We start from the raw sequence: 21,971 nt of genomic DNA on the forward strand, positions 1-21,971 counted from the left end.
TGCTCTATGGTACATCATCTTTAATTTAATAGCATTAGAGCTGCTCCATTGCAGCGGCTTAGTACTGTAATCACGCACATTGCTGTAATAATGCAGGCAACCACTCGTTACAAATCTACTAACTGTGATATTTTCAGATATAGAAGTCGTGTTTTTTTCCATCTGAAACGTGCTGCGATTTATATTCCAAAGCCACTCATATAATGCAGAAACACTCAAGCAAGCAAAACACGCGCAACACGTGCACGTATTTGTACTGATGCAGAATAGTACAGCCTAACACATTTCACACGGGCTGCTAGATTCACTTTCGCCAGAAAGTCATGTATGCCTAAGGTTAAAAATAAATTGTTTATAGTGAATGCCCCTATAAATGGTCTTATTTTTACGATTTAATTTTAATCCAAATGATGCGTGTGCTAAGTGAGTGAGCATCAATGATGATACAACAGAATTGCGTGCGTGCTCTCTCTCTTTCTGTCTCTCTCCCTCTCTCTCTCTCTCCCTACCGTTAAGTAACTTGTGCATTGTTTTACTTACTTGTTTTTGACGTATCCGACCGAACTACAAACTTTCCAGTGATGTCTGTGAGAAAGGTATATTCACTCGACAAGCTCGTGCATCTGCGCGCAGCGCGCTCAATCCACTCAGCGTGCTTTGCTTATCAGCTCACGCACATCAGCTATACAGGCAATACTGAATGTTTACCATTATATTCATTGCATAGATATACTTCGTAGACGTCCTTAATCTCTAATAACTCCATTCTGCTGTCTGTTGTTCTGTTGTCGGTGTTTCATTGTCTGAATATGGCACTTAACACATGCTGTGTGGTATCAGCGTTTGGTATCGGGGCATTTTTAACGAGTATGAGTACAGGAGCTCAGTATCGGGCCCGATACCGATACCAGTATAGGTACATCGGTGCATCCCTACTTACAACATCATCACCGCATCTCGTGCTCCACTGATGATGCTCCCTGACGCACACCTAACATTCGATTGTACCATTTTTGCATTTAGATGCAAATGTTTATTTTAAATTCGACTAATATTCTTTTTTTTTAATTCACAATCTCCTCATGACAGGCAGGCATTACAGCATGTGTTTGTGTGTGCTGTCTGCGTCACTCATAACACATGCCTATATCGTGCACTATATCGAACATTTTTTCTATTGTTATCGATGAAGGTGTACCGTCGATAAATATTGGTACCGTTTTATCGCCCAGGCCTACTTTGAAGCTTGTCACTACTGATATTTTTGATGTTTGTATGTTTTTCTTAAAGTTAACTTACAAATGAAATAACTTGCCATACTTCCTTTTCTTGATGATTAGCATTAACAAATCTGTTTTGCCTTATAGGATGTGAGGAAACTAACTCCTCTGTCCCAAGAGATCATCAGCAGACAAGCCACAATAAACATAGGTGAGGTTTCTTTTTACTGGTTTGTGCAAGGTGCTGCTTTGCATACAAACAAATGTCACATGAAATTAATTATGCCGATTTTTTTGTCTCTAGGAACTATTGGTCATGTAGCCCACGGAAAATCAACAGTGGTGAAAGCGATCTCTGGAGTTCACACTGTCAGATTCAAAAATGAGCTGGAGAGAAACATTACAATCAAGTTGGGTTATGCTAATGCTAAGGTAATGGAGTTGTTTGCTAATCTCTTTAAAATAATTTTTGCAAGCTACACTCTGAGTCAGAAGCTAGTAATAGCAATTATTTGATTCAATTTAAGCTTGCAATAGCAAATTACAGCACCCCTTTTTAGGAAAAAAAAATTTTTTCCTCTAAGAGAGGCTGTTACAAGTTATTTCTTTTGAGCAAATGTGAAGTATTTATTTCTGAGGTTTGATTTTTGAATTTTTTGCTTAAAGTTTATATCTTTTGTATTAAATCCCATATTTAGGTGTATAAATTGGATGATCCAAGTTGTCCAAGGCCAGAGTGTTACAGATCATGTGGCAGCAGCACACCTGATGAGTTCCCCACAGACATTCCTGGCACCAAAGGCAACTTCAAATTAGTCAGGTATGTTGGTTTTATATATATATATATATATATATATATATATATATATATATTATTTTAATATCATATAATGGATATAGATATATACAATTCTATAAAATAATCATTTGAATACATGGCCTTAGCACTTTTTTACATTAGTATTAAAGGTATATGTCACCCAAAAATGAATGACGTGTGCGCATTAAATCACATGAAAAATAGCATCAGTTCACACGTGAACTATTCCTACAGCAGCACTATGTAACTTTTTCTGTGTTCAAAATTTGCAAAATGTATATAATGAGTGAGTACATCATGAATTCATCTTCCAAACTGCATTTTTGTCTTATTCCGAATCACTACAGTACACTTATAATAAGAATGTTCTTCCGCGGGATGTGTGCAGGTCTGTTTGTCAACCGCTAGAGCGCCAAAAGTTACATAGTGCTGCTTTAACCGTTTAGTAAGTGCGGGTGGGGGGAAAAAACGATTCACATATGAATCGCGATTCTATATTCTGCCGATTTACCCTTTTTTTTTTTTTTTTTTTTTTTTATATGCAAAAGTTAAAAATTTTGGGTTACGCTTTATTTTAAGGTTGAATTCTCGCCATTAACAAACAATTAACTACGACTTTTGCCTCTAAAGTCCTAATTTGCTGCTTATTAATAGATAGTAAGGTAGCTGTTAAGTTTAGGTATTGGTTAGGATTAGGGATGTAGAATATGGTCATGCAAAATATGAAATATAGGAAACGTAACAAAACCGTAAACTAGAATCAAATCTATTAGGGCTGCACGATAAATCGCATGCAATATTTAACGCGCATCTTGTCAGAAAAGCCGGTTCTGTAATCAGCGGTAAATCTCCATCATGTGCGGGCTTTCACATGGAGCAGCATGTGAGCCCGCACGTGATGGAGTCCACATACTGTACATTATCGTTTCTCCTCTATGCCCCGCCTTTTTGAAACGCGTCGATTTTTACAAAGCTCATCGGTCTGAAAAGCGAGGTGTGCACTGATTGGCCAGCTATCCAGTGCGTTGTGATTGGCCGAATTCCTCAAGCGTGTGACGGAAATGTTACGCCCCTCACATACTGTTGATGCCGTGTCCGGCCGGAGCGACGAGACATAAACATTAAAACCCATTACAAACGAGGCATTTGTTGCATCCAGTGGGGACATAATTACTGATTATAATGACTTATACCGTCTTTTTACGCGTTGTGTTGCGTTGCATTGCATCACGCCGCGTAAACATAAAACTCTGTCTGCATTTGTGATCGGAGAAATGACAAACAACAAGTGCTACTCTACTGCCCAAAACTCGCGTTTGAATCATCAGTGGCAACGAAAAACACAGCGGCCTAGCGTGAGGGGAAGCCCCGGCTTAGCGTGCGCTGAGGCCGGGATAGAGTGAGCTGAGGCAGGCTGGACTCCGCTTTGTCCACGGTGAATGGTTGATGTATTCCCTCAGCGACCAGCACTGATCAGCTCCAGGCATGACGAAGTGGATATCGTCCTCTTTTGGAAGACCAAACAAAGTAGTTTCGCTTTCACAACGAAGCACACAGCGTCTTCAGGACATGGCTGCAGTGTCAACAATACTACAGCAAGAATAAAAGTTACGCCTTTTTTCTTTGCGTGAACATTTGGGCGGCGTTATGCAAATCTCCCCAGATCGTGACATAGGTATGTGGGAGCGTGTTAGAACGAGCTGTTTTAGGTAGGCGTGGTTGACTCTTAACTTTTATAAAGAATATCTCTTTGGTTTTGAGACTTTAGTCTTTGCAACTTTACAGATCTTCTTTATGCACCAAGAGCTTGTAACACTCCAAAGAGAAAGGAAAAATTGAAATCGCATCATATGACCCCTTTAAAGTACAGTCCATTGGTCCTCAAACTTTTTTGATAATGCCCCTTTAAAAAAAATAAATAAATACAAATCTGGCACCCACTTCACCTCTGACTAGCAAATAATACTTCTGTCAAAGGACAAATGGAATTGCATTTGTTGCGTCCAGTGTAGATGAGGTGAGATGCAGCAACGGTTGTGTGTTGCTGTTGAAGGGTAGCGGCAAATTCACAATAGCAGCTTGCGATGCCATCTGCTGAAGAGGTGCTTTTGTTTTCTTTTTTTTGAGAACCACTGGTCTAATCAATGTGTTATTTGAGTGAGTGTGGCCAAGTATGGCTCTGCATTTAACCCATCCAAGTGCACACACACACAGTAGTGAACACCCACACACCGTGAACACACACCCGGAGCAGTGGGCAGCCATATTGCTGTGGCGCCCGGGGAGTAGTTGGGGGTTTCGGTGCCTTGCTCACCTTAGTCATGGTATTGAGGGTTATTCACTCCCTAGCCCACAACTGCCCTTCTGAATTTCCTTCTGAAAATCAATCTCTATAGTCAGTTCTTATAATTCAGTTATCATGGTTTCCCCCTTTTTGTCTTTTTAGACACGTCTCATTTGTGGATTGCCCGGGTCACGACATCTTGATGGCCACCATGTTAAACGGTGCCGCTGTAATGGATGCTGCGCTACTCCTAATCGGTGTGTATTTACCTTGTAACCTGAAGTGGTTTTTGTCTTGCAAGTAATGAACACAGCCGTTATCACGTTGTATGAGTGGCTAATGACCTTCTTTACTCTTTCAGCTGGCAATGAATCATGCCCTCAGCCACAGACGTCAGAGCACTTGGCTGCCATTGAGATCATGAAGCTCAAGCACATACTAATTCTGCAGAACAAAATCGACTTGGTGAAAGAAAGTCAGGCCAAAGAGCAGTATGAACAGATCCTGGCTTTTGTGCAGGGTAAGAGTTTTAGCTTGGTGCTATTTTGAAATATCATGGATTTGCTGATAGTCGAACAAGAGATCATAACAGTGTCATTGCCGATGTGAATTGAGATATACTGTTTAAATATTTGGGTCGGTAAGATTAAAAAACAAAAAAAAATTTTTAAACGTTTTTGAAGTCTCTTGTCACCAATGCTGCATTTACTTGAACACAAATAAAGTAAAAAAAACAATAATATTGTGAAATATTACTCTTAAATATATATTATAAAGTGTAGTTTATTCCTGTGATGCAAAGCTAAATTTTCAGCAGTCATTACTCCAGTCTTTAGGGTCACATGAATCTTCAATAATCATTCTAATATGCTGATATGGTGCTAAAGAAACATTTATTTTTTCTTCCTCTTATTATTATTATTATTATCAATGTTAAAAACTGCATCTTTTTGAAATATATAAAATATATCTTTTTATGTGTCCTCGAAACGCCCTGAATGAGTTGTACAGAGTGACTGGTGGATAAACTGTCCTATTATAATATGGTTTCACTTTCATTTATTTTCCTTCAGGCACAGTAGCAGAGGGAGCTCCAATCATCCCGATCTCAGCCCAGCTCAAGTACAACATTGAGGTTGTCTGCGAGTACATTGTAAATAAGATCCCTGTACCTGTCCGCGACTTCACCTCTGAGCCTCGACTTATTGGTAGGAGACCTTGAATATTACTAAAGAGGACTCATTGTGCTTAGTGTCAAAGTTTAGATGAGTGATGGGTTTTTGTTTTTTACAGTGATCAGGTCATTTGATGTCAATAAGCCTGGCTGTGAAGTAGATGATCTGAAAGGTGGTGTAGCTGGAGGAAGTATCCTCAAAGGAGTCCTGAAGGTAACTTTTGACTCGTTTGATCCAATTTATGCCAAGCATTTTTCCACCGTCCCACAATTCCTAAAGCAATTTCATTGTCAGACTATCAGGCTTCTGCTTTGCTGTTGCTATTTCTGTTCCTCTTTTTATGCTTTTCTCCTCTGTTTCTTTCGGTTTATTTTGGTTCAAGGTTGGACAGGAGATTGAGGTCAGACCAGGTATTGTTTCTAAGGACCATGAAGGAAAACTAATGTGCAAACCTATCTTCTCCAAAATTGTCTCCCTGTTTGCCGAACACAATGACCTCCAGTACGCTGCTCCTGGTGGCCTTATTGGTATGCAGACTTAAACATTACTGCAGTCTTGTAATTGTGTGTGTTGTTGTTACATGATTTAATATTTGTTATGCACATTCTCTGTTGCAGGTGTTGGCACCAAGATCGACCCTACACTGTGCAGAGCAGATCGTATGGTGGGCCAGGTCCTCGGCGCTGTGGGGGCTCTTCCTGAGATCTTCACAGAGCTTGAGATCTCCTACTTCCTTTTAAGAAGACTGCTTGGCGTGCGCACTGAGGGTGACAAGAAAGCAGCCAAGGTAAAGCTTTTAAAGTAGTATCATCAAAACAAAATGTTAACTCTGTTTATTGTTCCACATCCTTATGAATGAGACTAGACTTATGAATTTTAGGCAATTCCTCACATCGAAATTAGAGTTTTGTGTTTCATGTAGTCCACTATTAATGCATAGGCATTGTAATGGTGTTATTTCACGAGGCTGGCCAAACTTATTTCTAGCAATACAGACATAATATACTGTGCATACTACCGTTCAAAGATTTGGGTTTGTAAGATTTTGGTAAGATTTTGTTTGTTTTTGAAAGAAAAATATCACCAAGACTGCATTTATTTGATCAAAAATACAGTTCAAACTGTAATCTTGTTGAAATATCATTACAATTTTAAATGGTATGTTCAAACACTATTTTCTATTTGGATACATTTTAAAATGTAATTTATTCCTGTGATGGCAAAGCTGAGTTTTCGGCAGGCATTACTACAGTCTTCGTTGTCACATGATCTTTTTGTTTTGTTTTGTTTTTTGGCAAAGTTAAAAATGTTAATTAATAGTTTTGTGGAAACCATTACACTATGTTCTAACTAGGGATGCACCAAAATGAAAATTCTGGGCCGAAACCGAAAATTCTGGATGCACTTGGCTGAAAATCGAAACCGAAAATGCTTTGTAATGATCATTTATTATTTTATTAAATAATATAAAGTCATTTTGTTAGACTTTTTAAATTTAACTCAATTTTAATGATACTGAATTTAAAAAACACAAGCCAATAAAATAACCACACTTTTACTGAAAGTAATACAATAAAACTGGACAGAATTTATATTAATATTGGTAACACTTTACAATAAGGTTCATTAGTTAAAATTAGTTAACTACTTTAGTTAACATGAACTAAGAATGAACAATAGTTCTTCAGCATTTATTAATCTTAGTTAATGTTAATTTCAACATTTACTAATGCATTATTCAAATCAACAGTTGTGCTTGTTAACAGATAATGCACTCTGAATTAACATGAACTAACAATGAACTGTATTTTCATTAACTAACATTAAGAACGATTAATAAATGTGTTGTTCATTGTTCGTTCATGATAGTTAATACATTAACTAATAGAACCTTATTGTAAAGTGTTACCTTAATATTAAATATCAGTATATTATTTTTATTCACTTCTGTGTAACAGAATCAGATATAAGTTGTTTTTTGGGGGGTTTTTTGGACTAATTATCCAAATAATGTATAGTCCTACAAAGCTATTATTATCAGTGCGTGTGAGCAGAGCATAGCGTCACTGAAGTTAGCATCATTTTACCAGCGTTGCCCAGTACAACTGTACTAGCCTACACCATGTTACAGCACAGTAGCGCTACTGCAAACAGGAACAAGTATACTACATAGAAATTTCCTGTCAGCACGTTATTTGAGCAGACTTTGCTTTTCCGGTGAGCATGAGCGGAACACACATTCATAGAGCAGAATACTGACAAAGTTGCCAAGTCCGTGTATTATACGCGACTTTGGCCTTCTTTTTTTGTAAAGTTGCATGAAAAAATCCCGGGTTGCGGATTTTTGGGCTTATTTGGAAAAAATATGGTTGCTTGTTAGGAAAATCTGACAAGCAACATCGTTTCTTTATTTATGTTCGCTGTATTTTCCAATGCATTGATTGACACTCCGTTTGCTCACGGTTAATAGTCAACCAGTGCAATAATATAAGTGCTGCAGCGTAATTTGCCAAATGTTCCGCCCCCTCCTCGCCATAATTGGAGAAAAATCACGTTCAGAAAGAAGGCACGTGACACTGTAATCCAAGCGATGATAGAAGTAGACGTAGAGGAGTGGGATGACTTTCTTTTAGCCTAATTTTTAATTTTTACAATGTTTTTGTAATGTATTGTGAATTATCACGGACTGTAATAAAAAAACAAGTAGTCCTATACCAATACTAAGAGTATATACATTTGGTTCGAATAGCCTATATTTTAGTAAGCTATAAATATGTGGCCATGTTACAGCTCCCCTTTGAAGCTCTTGTTTTTCTCCTTTTCCATCTCTCCAATCCTATTCTGCTCTCAGGTGATTGGAGATGATTTTTGTTCTTTCTTTGTTGCAGTTTGCTGATTTTTGTAAAATAACTTCTGTTTTTGCTTTTCAGATAAAAGAGTGTTTAAAATTTCTGTTTAATATGTTGCAGGCTCATTTATTGGTAAAAAATAATTTATAATAAATAATATTGATGATAAGTCATCAAAAAAATATTAGACTTGTTTTTGAAGCTGCGGTTGCTTATTTATCTTGCGAGAGTTGGCAACAGTGAATACTGAGCGGAGCATCAAACCGTGCAGTGACGAGGAGAGTGAAACCTGGGTGCTGAACACTGCCGGGCAGGGTGCAGCGCAATATATATTCTTATATGTAGCCTATATTTTGCTGTTTTTCTCTTTTGGCCGAAAACCAAAAATGCCATTTTCAGCCGATGATTTTCGGTTGCCGAAAATTCGGTGCATCCCTAGTCCTAACCAGACGTTAAAGCAAAATGCTTCAAGCGACAAGGGATTCGGTTTAAGAAACAGTTTCTATTTGTGACGTCGCAGCTGGAACAAGTACATACTATGACGAAAAATCTCAGATATTGATTATGTGCTTTATTTAATGTTAAAAGGGATTAATGTGAGTTTGAATATCGTTTCCCATGACTTTTATAGCCATGCTGGAAGGGACAATGGATAGTTTACCATTCAGATCTTGAAAATAAGGGAAACAGTGTTTATACGGTGAACTCGTTGTGAGCAAACAAGTGTATCTTCTGGCAAAAAATGATTTCAGTCACTCTGTATGTATTTTTAATAGTGTTAAAAAGGGTTTAATATTTCTTAATTGGGTTATCTATTTTGCGGCAAATGCAGTACAGAGAAAGCTGCCAACACCTGATTGGCTGTGTATTACATCTGGTGCGGACAAATTGCTAGTCACTGGAATTGCATACATTTGGTTAGGACATATTTCAGGATTCTTTGATTCTGATTCTCTTGATCTTTTTTTTTTTACACTTGCATCAAATTTTACTGACCCCGAACTTTTGAATGGTAGAGTGTATATGGTATGTAATGTTAATAACTAAGCATTCTGATTTAACTGTACTTTTGCCATATTTTGAATGCTTTTGCAGTTTTTGATTTTCTTACTGATTTGGCCTACAGGTTCAGAAGCTGTCGAAGAATGAGGTGCTGATGGTAAACATTGGCTCGCTGTCGACAGGAGGTCGTGTGAGTGCAGTGAAAGCTGATTTGGCCAAGATTGTGCTCACTAACCCTGTGTGCACAGAGGTGGGGGAGAAGATCGCCTTGAGTCGCAGAGTGGAGAAACATTGGCGGTGAGCACATTTTAATTCAGCTGTTTGTTCTGTGAAATAATGTGCATCAATGAATCATGCGCAATTATTCAAACACTTGTTTTATCATTTAGATATTTTCCACTTTTCATCAATGTAGTTTGAACAGTCATTGACTTGTTTCTCTTCTCTAGTTTGATCGGATGGGGTCAGATCAGGAGAGGGGTGACCATCACACCCACAGTCGATGATGATTGAGGAGTGACCACATTTTTTCAATGTCTCTGTGCCGGACATAATTATTAAATCATTTTCACACACGTGCACAGGCCAGCGCGTTTCGTCATCAGCGCAGAGTGAATGGAAAGGCTCTTTTTGATAGGAATGCACTGGCCCTGTATTTTAAGATGTTCACCATCCTCTGTGGAAGGATTGGTGTCATTTATATGAGAAATGCAATGAAAACAATATTCCTTGGCTTGACAAAGAAGATGACTAATAAAAACCTTTTGGATCAAACTGTTTTGTGTGCTCTGTTTTCTGAAAATGGTGCTTCCTTTCAACCACTACAATTACTATTAAAACCTTATTCTCGCAAGAGCAGTGTAGTGATAAAATTGCTGCAACAACCTTATTTTAATATGGCATGCAGGGTTATTAATCGCATCCAAAATCATTTGAAAATGTGGGGAGACAAATTAACACTTGAGTCAATAAGTAATGATTATTTAGAAGTGGGGGTACAGGTCCACAACAGATATGTTGGTTTCTATACCTTTGATTAAACTTAAATGTCCTGAACAAACGTTGTTGTATATTAAAACCATGATAAATGTGATCTATAAGCATGTAGTAACAGGTTTTTGAATGAGCAGTTCGGCAGCATTATACCTTAATTAATACCTGAGTTATAGTATTTAATGATGTTCGAACATTAGACTCGATCAGATTATCTCTAGCCAACCTCATCGCTTAGCTAACTCAAATGAGTATTAATATTATCATACTTTTGAGTATTTTGATATGCTGTCGCTATTTTTAATTTATATTATGTTTGTTATATATGTTTGCTTGGTTTTTGATGTATGCTAATAGTTCTTGTTTATAAAAGTATGTCGGCCTGTACCTAATGTTAGAACAAACTGACATATGTTCAAGCGTCTTTATAAAAAGAAAAGAATAAAAACGTGAAACCACCAGGTCAGTAACCGTATTCGCACTAAACTGTGCGAATGTGCGACTCGGCAAATATTTCCAACCACAAACTATTTTCCTAATAAGCCTTTATAGTAATTTAAACCAATTTATATGCATAAATCCCTAACTGGCTAATATCCCGAGCTCGCTAATCATTCCGCATCATACGCCTTTCACGGCCCCACAAATAAAGCCCACAAATACTGCCTCACAAGCGACTTTCTAAAGCGCCAAACAAAATCATTCGTTTGGTTTTACTCAATACCGCCTAGTTTTAAAATGGCCAACGCGCAGAGAAAATACAGTTTGCGGGCCTGCCAAAAGAGCCGGACTGCGGCCACTTCTCTCAGACTCCTTCCGCATTTTCCTGCGGCTCCGAGGCTGTGACGTGCGCCTCTGAAGGCGGCGTAATCTCCGGCGGAGCTGGAGGCTGCAGCGCCGCGGAGCGCATCAGACTCGGCCCCTCCCCTCCGCGCTCTGCGGCGGCCCGCCCTGCTCACACAAGAGCCCCGTCTGCGTTCTGCCCGAGTCTGGGGGTGGGAGAAGGAAACCCGTACGGCCTTGGAAACGAAACAAAAAAATACAAACGGTAGGCCGCTGAGTTTAACAGAATATTCAATTTGAAATTTGTTAGATTAGCATCTGATGCGATATTTTGGAGTCTGTGTATAATACGTGTTTATCTGTCAGAGAGATTAACGTCGTTGCAGTGGCGCGTAGGCCTTTGTTAGCAGCGAGCCGCGGCCTTCAGAGGCCTAAAGTAGGCCGCGGAGACGAAACTCTCAAGACCCGCATGACTGATTCATAAGCAACTACACATTGATTTAAGGTTCAGATGGATTACGCAAACTATAATTGTGTTGCAGATCATATTGAGTGTCATTGTGCTGACACTGAAGTATATATTTATGAGATTTGATGAATTATTTTAATTTATTCAAAATGGCGATGATTGGGAAAGGGGGCGTGCCTGGTTATTTCTAGCAGTGGGCGGGGCACTGCGCTCCAGGCTCGTCGAGGGTACGCCCCTTTACTGTCACAGATGGGAATAGAAGCGTCAACTCTACAGTACAGTATCAGATTATGGGATTCATGGAAGCCTGTTTGCCTTAAAGTTACTGTACTACTAGTATAATAAGGTCATTCCTATTGTGCAGTTATTTTTGAGCTCTGTAACTTTGAAAATAAATCTGCTTGTGTTGCAATTTAAAGTATTTCTACATAAGGGTGTACCAGACTTTCAAAAATATTCACTGGTCTAGAGCAGGTACTTAGATGTATTAATAATTTGACTATATACATAATGGCAAACTAACGTTATTCGATTTAAATATGATTTAATGATTTCCATCTTTAAAATGATGTTCGTTATTTTATACAATATCAAGAAACATGTGAAAAGTATTTTCATGTTATGGCCTACAACTGATAGCCATTATTAAATTCTACAAAATTTTGTCAAATAAAAGAAATCAATCACTACTAACTAACTAAATAAATAGCATGATGTAGCCTATAGTATGAAAAGCAGGTGTTCATTTTGAGATTTGCTAAAGCTTACATTTAACCATGTTGTTACATTTAAATTAAAAGATTTAATGATTTTCATCCTAAAAATTATATATATTATTGTATACAAAATATCAAGACATGCATTTGATTGGGATATAAAATGTATAACTAGAATAACTTAATTGCTTTAGTGATGGGAAGGAACTAGAAAATAAATATGAATATATGACCTGGTTATTTTATCACTTTCTTTTGTGATGTTGTGGTTATCTTTGTTATATCCCAACGTATCCTATTGCAAGACAACTCTGACAAAATATTATATAGTGCTGATTTTATGCTGTAAATTGCATACAAGTGAGACTTTTATGTTCTTATTGTGTTCTGATGGTTTTATTTCATTTTGCATGTTGTTCCTGTAGGTCTTATATTATGCAGATGACCAGTGGAGACAATGGATGAAGATGTAACGGCTCTCTCTCTCCATTCCCATGAGCCCAAGATCATATTCCATGGGACAGGTAAACAAACAATGACTGAAGTCTCTCAGATTGTTGGTTTATGAATGTAAAGACATTTATTTGTTCTTCTACATGAAGAGGTTGATGGAGAAGACGAGGTGGTGGTTGAACTGCAGGAGTCGGTTCTCGTGTCTGATGTGGAGGGTGAGAAGATCACGGTGCACGGCCTCGCCCATGAGGAGCTGGTCATCCAGGAGGCCATCGAGGATGTGGTGGCGGAGTACGTGCCATGCACAGATGAAGACGAAGAGCTGGGCACTATTGCTGTGGAGACCTGTGTGATGTCACCCGATGAAGTGGCTCTGGAGGAAGAAGGACTGGAGGTTGATGTGGTGACTGACGCTCAGGTACAGGAGGATCCTGACACCTGTGGAGACTACCTCATGATCTCTTGTGAGTGGCTTCAGCCAATCAGAATAAAACAGTTGTTGAAAAGGATCTGTGGATATTAATGAGTCATTGTTCAGGAAGTTTCTGTGCTGCTTGACAACAGTAACATTTTCAGCACATTTTTGTAAGCGAAATCGATCCAAGTGATGGCAAAAGATTTCCTCACATAAATTTCACAGCGGGTTCATTATTTATTATTAATTATAATTCATATTCTTATTATTTTATTTTAATTCAGAGATTCATTTAGTGGTTGATATTCATTAAAGCAATAAGCCCCAAGAAGCCGTGGTTTACAGTGAATTTATAACAGCTAAGGGGCGTTATAACCCCCTTAGCTGTTATAAATTCACTGTAAACCACGGCTTCACAGGGCTTATTGCTTTTATAAAACGGTTATTCCATATACGTAGTAAGGTTTCACAGAATAAAACAGAGCAAATAAAGTGTAATGATATAAATAAAAATAGTATTCTAACATCCAAACAATGAAGTTCCTCAGAAACAGTTGTGGTTCCAACAAAGTGGTTGCCAAGCAACACACAGAAGTAAACAATGGTGTATGTTTGTTGTGTAATTTACAACAGCTTCGAACGCGGCTCAACCAATCAGAATCAAGGACCGGAACTATCCGTTTTATAATATAGAATTGTGCAATCAGCTCTGAAGGATGATTAGAATTGCTCTAATTTTAGATTAGATTTAGACCTTTGCCATCATCTGACGCTCAATTGACGTTAATTTTTAAAAACATGAATAATTTAACAACTCTAATCTTTAGCAAATTTCCATACCATACATTATAATTTTCATGATGCCTAAATTCACTTTATCATGTATCGTTTAAAATAACTGATTTTAGTTTTTAGTGTTTATTTAAATAAAATAGTATAGAATTTTAATATCAATATTTATCAGCTATTGGTCATAGCATGAAAGTAATAATCAGAATTGGTGCTTCTCTCATTATTTTGTATTTATTAAACACAAGTGTTTTTAACCATATTACTGTTGCTGCGGTTTAACGCTTCCACTTTGTGTAGACTGTGGTAAACGTAAAGCATGACTTTTTGCTTTATTCTTTACACCATTTAACAATACATTATATAGGATGCAAGAATATGCTTGTTGTTTGTTTGTCACCATCTGTTTGTCTTGGTTTTATTTCAGTGGATGAGGCTGGAAAGGTGGTTTCCGATGAGGATGCGAAAGTTACTATTGAGGGCACTTTAGAAGACCCAGAGGATGTGGAGAAGGAGGATGAGGGTCAAGAGGTCATCAAAGTGTACATCATCAAGGCTCACCCAGAGGAGGAGGGCTTGGGTATGTTAGAACTCTCTTCAAGTCTGCAGCACGATGCTGTACTTCATTACAGAGCTTATATCAAACACTTTTTATCTTAGTGTGTATATATATTTGGTGTTTATAGATTTATGGATAATTTACAGGAGGCACTGTTGACATAGGAGACACTGAGCTTGATGTAGATGAAACCGTGGAGCTGGTAGATCCTTCTGGAATGCCGATAAGAGAAAAGATGGTGTACATGTCAATGGATGAAGCCAATCAAAACCAGGATGATATCAGTGAGTCCCTTTACTCTCAGCTGTTTATGAAGGTGTTTCCTCCAAGTGATATTATGTGTTTTTCCTCAAACAGATGTGGCTAAAATCACAGATGAGGTCTACATGGAAGTGGTGGTAGGGGGTGAGGACCCTGGCAGTGCTCAGCGGACACTTGACAGTGCATCGCTCGGCAAGGACTTCATGCCTGTGGCTTGGGCAGCTGCTTACGGTTAGTGAAACACACATTTTTTGGTCATATTCAAAAGTTGCGTTGTGCAGTATTTCCATAACCAATATTGATCACTTTAACATTAATTTTGGGCAGTTAAAGGCACAATGTGTAATTTTTTGCCACAAGAGGGCGCGTATTCCAAACAAACAAGGGAACAAATGCTAGTTGGATGACCTGTGACGGTGTGGAATCATGGGAGTTGTGGTCTTCATCCCCACAGCCGATGCAATCCAATGGGACTCGGGCAGAAATCATGTTCATGGATGAGCTAATGTATTAAAGATTTATTAACGTCGAAATATGAAGCAGGGTGAGGCTGAAAGCCGTCGAAGCGAAACGAGGCCGATGACGAGCGTGACACACGGCTCGAAAGCAGCAGACCTTTTATTATGCCACAGTCAACCGCTTCCGCTCCTTCCGGAAAGCAGCGGAAGTAAGCAGCGCTGTTTTATCATACTAGATACATTTGAACGTTCTGTTATAATGCTACTCTGTGCGGTCATCACCGGTCTAATAAAACGCATAGCATATTAAAGCGTCTTTGGTGTTTCCATGTTTTCTACAAAACAAAACCGGAAATCGAGGGGTTATGATGTCATTATTTGCAGGCGACACTATGGACACGGTCCGTGTCACTAGTTAAAATTGCTTATTTCTCTGGATTTAAACATTCTTCGAAACATTTGGGATAATGTAAGTACTCAAGTCAGCAAAATATATAACACTGTTCTAGTGGTTTTTGGATATTTTAATAAAAAAATCTTACATATTGTGCCTTTAATTCTGAAGAAATATGCATGTTTCCTATTCTCCTAAATTATGTCTCCTAAATCATTTGTACATTAGCTAATAAGGAATTTTCCTACTATGAAATGGACATATGACAGGCTTCCTAATAGACTTTAGTCTTTATGCCAACATCTAAATTAATCACTGAGACGAGTTATAGTTCATTAATCGAACACTTTGTAATACACCTATCTCTTTAATCTGCAGTACAAGACAGCTTCTCATTATAACCTTGAAATATGATGTGATGTCTGTCAGGTGGGGAGGAGAGTGAAAGCTGTGAGAACAGGAATGGAGCAGCTAGTGCTTTACTGCATGTTGATGAGTCTGATATGATCGAAAGGCTCAGCCGTCAGCGAAGCAAGAACAGGAGCAAAAAACGTTCTGAACTTCGTCATGTTCACACAGGTACATCTCTTCTGCACTTTAATTTAACATTTTACATAACTTAATTTTTTATATATATATATATATATATATATATATTCTACTAGTGAACGGCATATTATTGTGCCATCTAAAAGAGGCAATGTGTGTGTACTGTGTATATTTATTATGTATATTTAAATACACACACTTGCGGTATATATTTTGAATACATGTATTTACATGTATATATTTATTATATTCATATAATTTATATTATATATAAATATATTTAATATATAAATGTAACATATTTTTCTTAAATATATACATGCATGGTTGTATATTTATATATTCATAATAAATATACACAGTACACACACATATACTATGTGAACAAAAACGTTTATTTTAATATATATATATTATGTAACAACTTACATTGTTGCAAAAGATTGTATTTCAAATAAATGATGTTGTTTTGAACTTTCTATTCATCAAAGAATCCTGAAAAAAAATATTAAGCAGCACTGCACTCTTAAGAAATGTTTCTTGAGCAGCAAATCAACATGAGGATCATGTGACACTGAAGTAATGGCTGCTGAAAATTCAGCTTTGCTATTATAATAATAAATTACATTTTAAAATAAAATACAGTTTTGCTTAAATTGTAATCATTTTGTAATATTACTGTTTTTACTGTATTTTTTTATTATTAAATAAATACAGCTTTTAAAGAGAGAAGAGATTTTAAAAGCATTAAAACAATCCTACAGACCCCCATATGTTTCAGCTATAGCATATATATTAATTTTGGTTTACTTTTTCAACTTCAGCAATCATCATTGGACCTTACGGCCAGCCTCTTACGGTGTACCCTTGTATGCTATGTGGGAAGAAGTTCAAGTCTCGTGGTTTCCTCAAGCGCCACGCCAAGAATCACCATCAGGATGTCGTAAACCGAAAGAAATACCAGTGTACGGACTGTGATTTCACCACTAACAAAAAAGCCAGTCTCCACAACCACATGGAGATCCACACCCTCAGCAGTAAAGCACCATTTGAGTGTGAAGTCTGCGGAAAAGAGTTCCACCAGCAGGCGGCGCTGTTCTCTCACCGTCTGCAGCACCACCACCGAGAATCCAAGCTTCAGATCCCACCACCCACCACCAAAATGCACAATTGCAAGTTCTGCGAATACGAGACGGCAGAACAAGGACTTCTAAACCGACACCTACTCGCCGTTCATAGCAAGAATTTCCCGCATATCTGCGTGGAGTGTGGGAAGGGTTTCCGGCATCCTTCAGAGCTGAAAAAACACATGAGAACCCACACCGGTGAGAAACCGTATTCCTGCCATTACTGCGACTACAAATCAGCCGACTCGTCCAACTTAAAGACACACGTGAAGACCAAGCATAGCAAAGAGATGCCCTACAAGTGTGAGCGCTGTTTCCAGACGTTTGCCGAACCCGACGAGCTGTTACAACACGGCCTGACACACGAGGAAGCCAAAACGCACCAGTGCACCCACTGTGACCATAAAAGCTCCAATTCCAGTGACCTGAAGCGCCACATCATTTCAGTTCACACCAAAGACTATCCACATAAATGTGAAGTCTGTGGAAAAGGCTTCCACCGGCCGTCGGAGCTCAAAAAGCACTCGGCTGCCCATAAGGCTAAGAAGTTACACCAGTGCAGGCATTGCAATTTCAAAATCGCTGATCCATTTGTTCTCAGCCGGCATATTTTGTCCGTGCACACCAAGGAGCAGCAGGCCTTTCCTGACAAAAAGGCTCTTAAGAAGACATTTAGACTCAGTGCTCATGGAGGTAAGAAAATTTTGGGCGGCGCCGGTCTGTCCAAGGGCCACCGGGAACGCCGGGTTTATCAATGCCAGTATTGCGACTACAGCACGGGCGACGCGTCTGGTTTCAAGAGGCACGTGATCTCCATTCACACCAAAGACTATCCTCACCGATGTGACTTCTGCTCGAAAGGTTTCCGCAGACCGTCGGAGAAGAATCAGCACATTGTGCGGCATCATAAAGATCTAATGCCTACTATGTGACCTTTGCAATCAGAAACCCATTAGGAAAAGCTCTGTTCTGATGTAACTGTGGTCTTCAGGGCCAAAAGCCAACTAGAGGCTTTTTTTGGATCCCTGATGGTACAGGCTGAAAGTGCAAGGAAATACAGAAAAAAACAACCATCTCTTGTGTCCAGTTGCAAGTTACACTGCTGTAAAGTTCAAGTCAATGTTCTGAAGATACATTCTTTTAAAGTTGAATCAACCTTTCTTGAGTCTAAATCTGCTGATGAGCTTTAGATTAATTGCGAAAATAGATCAACTTGCGTACTAATCCATCAAGGGTGGACGACATGCATACTTGTGTAGTTTTATGTTGGAGCGTCGGGTTATAAATTTGAATTATGACTCCTGTATTGCATGTTACACAAAACAACAGCTTTGGTGATTGTGGCGTGTTTGTGCACATGCGTTTACAAGTACAAAAGTTTTGGGAATAAGGCCTTGAAGAAGTCCGTTGTCTTTAAACTACGGTGCTAATGCTTTATCGACTGGTATCTTCGCTTCAGACGAGCAGAATGTCTAATTCTAGAGAACTGAAAAACTCGACTTATGCCGTGGCTGCTAAAAATTTGTTTTAATTTGAGGGGAAAAAATGGCTGTTCAGACCAGATAGGCTTTTGGGAAACCCATCTTTCGTTTTGGTTCTCTAACCGAAATGCATCGACAACACTGGTGCATTAATTTACTAAGAGCTGTTATTTAAGACAATGAATTTATAATGTAGGACAGGGTTTCTTGGTAATATTTCCAATAAATTATATTGCAAATAGTACTCCAATCACAAGAGATCTTCAGGTTTAATCAGAGTGTGCAGACATTAAATCAGGCCGAATGGCTGGTTCTCTAAATTTGTTTTAATTTAGACGCTAGTTTGTGTATTTCTTGAATGTGGCCATTTGGCTTTTGGTCTGTTGTAAAACTCACCCTCAAATTATTATTATTATTATTATTATTCAGATGTTTAGGGTAAATTTTATTTTTTACACAGATACTGAAAATGTATAATTTGGAATAAAGAGATTCTAAAAAATGTTATGTTATGTGTATATGAAATATTTGTAAATACAGAAGTAATAAACAGTATTTTGTGTCCAAAACGTTTTTATTTTTCATTATAAAATGAAATGCAAATGGAGAATTTGAATGAATCACACCAACATTTGTCATTTGTAAACCAATTTAATCTAACAGCAGTAAACAAAACCACCAAAGACAAGCACTGTTCATAAAAATTTGTTTACAGGTATGCCATATCGGTTATGAAACATGTTTGACACATTTACAGGAGAAAAAAATCACACATCAATACAGAAACATCAAGAACTGAGTTCAGTTTATTAAAATGCATAATTTGGATGGTAAGGTAATACTTTGCCATTCTGTCCCCCTGCTTGAGACATTCTTGCTCTGTAGTTGCAAATTGGTTTGTCATCGTGAGCACAACAACTGTGTTTAAGGCAAAAAGAAAAACTGATGTTTCCATACAAAATGAAAGCGACAAAAACCAAGCAGACAGAAGGCCAGCTAATTCACATCTGTTTTTCAGGTGAAATGATCAGACCAGCTGAAGTTGTCTTACTTTGGTTGAGACACTTAGGCAACCGAGCATTCTCCTGCAGAACAGCAGGTAAAGTTAGCAAAAATGTCAAGTATTAAAAAAAATACATCATTGAGGATTGATTAAAATCTTAAAACATACCATTTGTTGGCAGTATGGCAATGTTTTCCTCAAGGATGCCAGTGTCCAGACAGAACTGCCTGAACTTCTCCTTCAAGTCATCAGAAAGTACTGTGGAACGAACTGTTGATGACACATTCAGGGTCCGTTTAGCGTTTATTCAGGAAAACGTTACAGCTAAATTGTGTAATTTGGACAAATCGAGCTCTTACTGTAGAGTTTGTTGAGAACCTCAGAAACACCTCCCTTGGTCTTGATAGTGTGAATGAGAGCGTACTCATCAAATTTGGCATCAACCACGCGCATGTCGTTTTCATTTCCCCAACCTGATGAAAATTGAACACATTCAGGCCAAAGGAACAAAAAAAACCCTGACCATAAGCTGAAGCAAAAGCAGGACGACTTACGCTGGCTGTAGAAGACAAAACGTCCTGGAGTCTCAGTTTTCTTGGCGAGGTGTGTCATTCTCCAGCAGGAACCATCACTCCTGAGAAACAAATGAAGTAATTAAAGTTATTTTTGTAATTATAAGAATATTTATCAATACTCTTCTCCTTGAACACTAAAGCTAGCTTGAGCTTACTTCAGATTAGTGTAACTGAGATCAAGGTCTCCGTCCTCGGTAGGCACCATCATGGCAGTTCCCATCGTCATGTCAGCCTTGTGACTGACAAACCATTTAGCATTTGAAGCAAAGCCAATGAGATACCACTTTCCTCCTATCTGCACAGAATATAACTATTTTAGACCAACACTCTTAAAAATAAAGGTTTCAAAATGTTTGTTTTTTTCTGTGACGCCAAAGAAGAACCTTTTTGGTTCCCTGAAGAACCTTTACTTCTTAAAAGAACCTTTTTTTTTTACTGTGAAGAATATTTTAATAATCTAAAGAGCCTTTTTACACTATAAAGAATGGAAAGATTCCATGGAAGTTTCTTCATGTAACCACTGATGGCATTAAAGAACCTTTTTAAGAGTAAACCGAACCTGAGAATAGCCCTAAAACTCACTTCTAACACTTAAATGCTTTCATTTATAGTATTTTGCAGTAAAACTGCAAGGTAAATGCCTGTACATTTTAATTTTTTACCTTTTCCATGTCGAAGTCAGTCATGGGCATGACATCAGCAGAGGCGAACACTGCACAGAGCAGAACGCACAGCATCTTTAAAACGACAGTCATCATGGCTGTAGAAGTGTAGGTTCTTTCTCTATATGCAGTTCAGAAGGCAAAGTTGGCTGTGTAGAGGAGACGAAAGGCAGCCCCTGTTTTATCCTCAGATTTGAGCCCCCCAAACCCTCCCTCCTTGAGTCCCTCCCACCTCCGACGACACAGCAGGAATGATAATTACAGTCGTTACACAACTTGCAACATGCACGTGTAGATTTTTTCAGGTATATGTGGGTGTTTGAGGGTATTTTTGATGCTTTTTATGACCCTACAGTCTGATGTCCCTGTTTGGCCTTCATGCAATACATGCAAACATTTTTTTTATGTTTTTGAAAGAAGTTTCTTATTGCTCATCCATGCTGCATTTATTTGACCAGAAATGCAGTAATTCTGTTAAATAGTATGATTCAAAACAACTGTTTTCTGTTTAATACTTTCAAATGTCATTTATTCCTGTGATGGCAAAGTCTTCAGTGTCACGCGATCCTTCAGAAATCATTCTAAATGTGCTGATTTGCTGCTCCAGAATTTTTTTTTATTATTATCAAAGTTTAACTCAGTGCTTCATATTTTTGTCTAAACCATTTTTCAAGAGTCCTTGAATAGAGAGTTCAAAAGAACCGCATTTTTTTCGAAACAGAAATGTTCTGTAATATTTGTCTTTGCTGTCACTTTTGATTAATTTAAAGCACGCTTGCTGAATAAATTATTTATAGTATTAAAGTATTTTTAAAACATCTTACTGACCCCAAACCTTTGAATGGTAGTGTAGACTGGGGATGATGTTAAGTCCAAAAGTGCTTGTAATAAAATGCAATGCAAAATATCAAAATGCATTTTATCCAAATCAAGC

The 21,971-nt window shown here is 38.1% G+C and overlaps 3 protein-coding genes across 6 annotated transcripts in view; 2 read left to right on the forward strand and 1 right to left on the reverse strand.

Annotated features, from left to right (window-relative positions):
- The window catches only part of LOC107549195 (eukaryotic translation initiation factor 2 subunit 3), a 20,648-nt gene extending 10,524 nt beyond the window's left edge, over positions 1-10,124 (forward strand). For both annotated transcript variants that reach the window (XM_016230188.1, XM_016230189.1), the window contains exons 3-13: positions 1,368-1,431; positions 1,525-1,652; positions 1,919-2,040; positions 4,487-4,581; positions 4,686-4,844; positions 5,398-5,532; positions 5,618-5,712; positions 5,882-6,026; positions 6,117-6,286; positions 9,475-9,647; positions 9,800-10,124. In XM_016230188.1, the coding sequence (XP_016085674.1) occupies positions 1,368-1,431; positions 1,525-1,652; positions 1,919-2,040; positions 4,487-4,581; positions 4,686-4,844; positions 5,398-5,532; positions 5,618-5,712; positions 5,882-6,026; positions 6,117-6,286; positions 9,475-9,647; positions 9,800-9,863 (1,350 nt within the window). In that variant the 3' untranslated portion in view covers positions 9,864-10,124. The remainder of the gene's footprint in view (positions 1-1,367; positions 1,432-1,524; positions 1,653-1,918; positions 2,041-4,486; positions 4,582-4,685; positions 4,845-5,397; positions 5,533-5,617; positions 5,713-5,881; positions 6,027-6,116; positions 6,287-9,474; positions 9,648-9,799) is intronic.
- A 930-nt stretch (positions 10,125-11,054) lies between these two features.
- Positions 11,055-19,230, forward strand: LOC107549196 (zinc finger X-chromosomal protein-like). 2 transcript variants are annotated; one of them, XM_016230190.1, is made up of 8 exons: positions 11,055-11,391; positions 12,737-12,835; positions 12,914-13,228; positions 14,396-14,548; positions 14,674-14,811; positions 14,885-15,019; positions 16,070-16,219; positions 17,014-19,230. In XM_016230190.1, the coding sequence occupies exons 2-8, from the start codon at positions 12,769-12,771 to the stop codon at positions 18,246-18,248; spliced, it is 2,193 nt and encodes a 730-aa protein (XP_016085676.1). In that variant the 5' UTR covers positions 11,055-11,391; positions 12,737-12,768; the 3' UTR covers positions 18,249-19,230. The 2 variants fall into 2 exon arrangements, with proteins under 2 accessions (XP_016085676.1, XP_016085677.1); XM_016230191.1 differs by having other exon boundaries at positions 14,903-15,019.
- Positions 19,231-19,373: 143 nt separating this feature from the next.
- On the reverse strand, positions 19,374-21,207 carry LOC107549197 (lipocalin-like). Of its 2 annotated transcripts, XM_016230193.1 has the most exons (7): positions 21,038-21,207; positions 20,531-20,670; positions 20,355-20,434; positions 20,160-20,273; positions 19,969-20,070; positions 19,849-19,882; positions 19,374-19,715 (listed from the first exon to the last, which is right to left on the reverse strand). In XM_016230193.1, the coding sequence occupies exons 1-6, from the start codon at positions 21,131-21,133 to the stop codon at positions 19,863-19,865; spliced, it is 552 nt and encodes a 183-aa protein (XP_016085679.1). In that variant the 5' UTR covers positions 21,134-21,207; the 3' UTR covers positions 19,374-19,715; positions 19,849-19,862. The 2 variants fall into 2 exon arrangements, with proteins under 2 accessions (XP_016085679.1, XP_016085678.1); XM_016230192.1 differs by having other exon boundaries at positions 19,374-19,882.
- Between the last annotated feature and the right edge of the window lie 764 nt (positions 21,208-21,971).

Source organism: Sinocyclocheilus grahami, unplaced genomic scaffold (genome assembly GCF_001515645.1).
Source record: "Sinocyclocheilus grahami isolate Dianchi unplaced genomic scaffold, SAMN03320097.WGS_v1.1 scaffold365.1, whole genome shotgun sequence".
Lineage (NCBI taxonomy): Eukaryota > Metazoa > Chordata > Actinopteri > Cypriniformes > Cyprinidae > Sinocyclocheilus > Sinocyclocheilus grahami.

Bases quoted from the DNA above. Each gene is read 5' to 3' on its own strand.
- LOC107549196 (XM_016230190.1), top strand. From the start codon at position 12,769: ATGGATGAAGATGTAACGGCTCTCTCTCTCCATTCCCATGAGCCCAAG. The intron at 15,020-16,069 runs GTTAGTGAAACA...GATGTCTGTCAG, and splicing joins GGCTTGGGCAGCTGCTTACG to GTGGGGAGGAGAGTGAAAGC. The intron at 16,220-17,013 runs GTACATCTCTTC...TTTCAACTTCAG, and splicing joins ACTTCGTCATGTTCACACAG to CAATCATCATTGGACCTTAC.
- LOC107549197 (XM_016230193.1), bottom strand. From the start codon at position 21,133: ATGATGACTGTCGTTTTAAAGATGCTGTGCGTTCTGCTCTGTGCAGTG. The intron at 20,274-20,354 runs GTAAGTCGTCCT...AATTTTCATCAG, and splicing joins TTTTGTCTTCTACAGCCAGC to GTTGGGGAAATGAAAACGAC. The intron at 20,071-20,159 runs GTAAGAGCTCGA...TGTCATCAACAG, and splicing joins GGTTCTCAACAAACTCTACA to TTCGTTCCACAGTACTTTCT.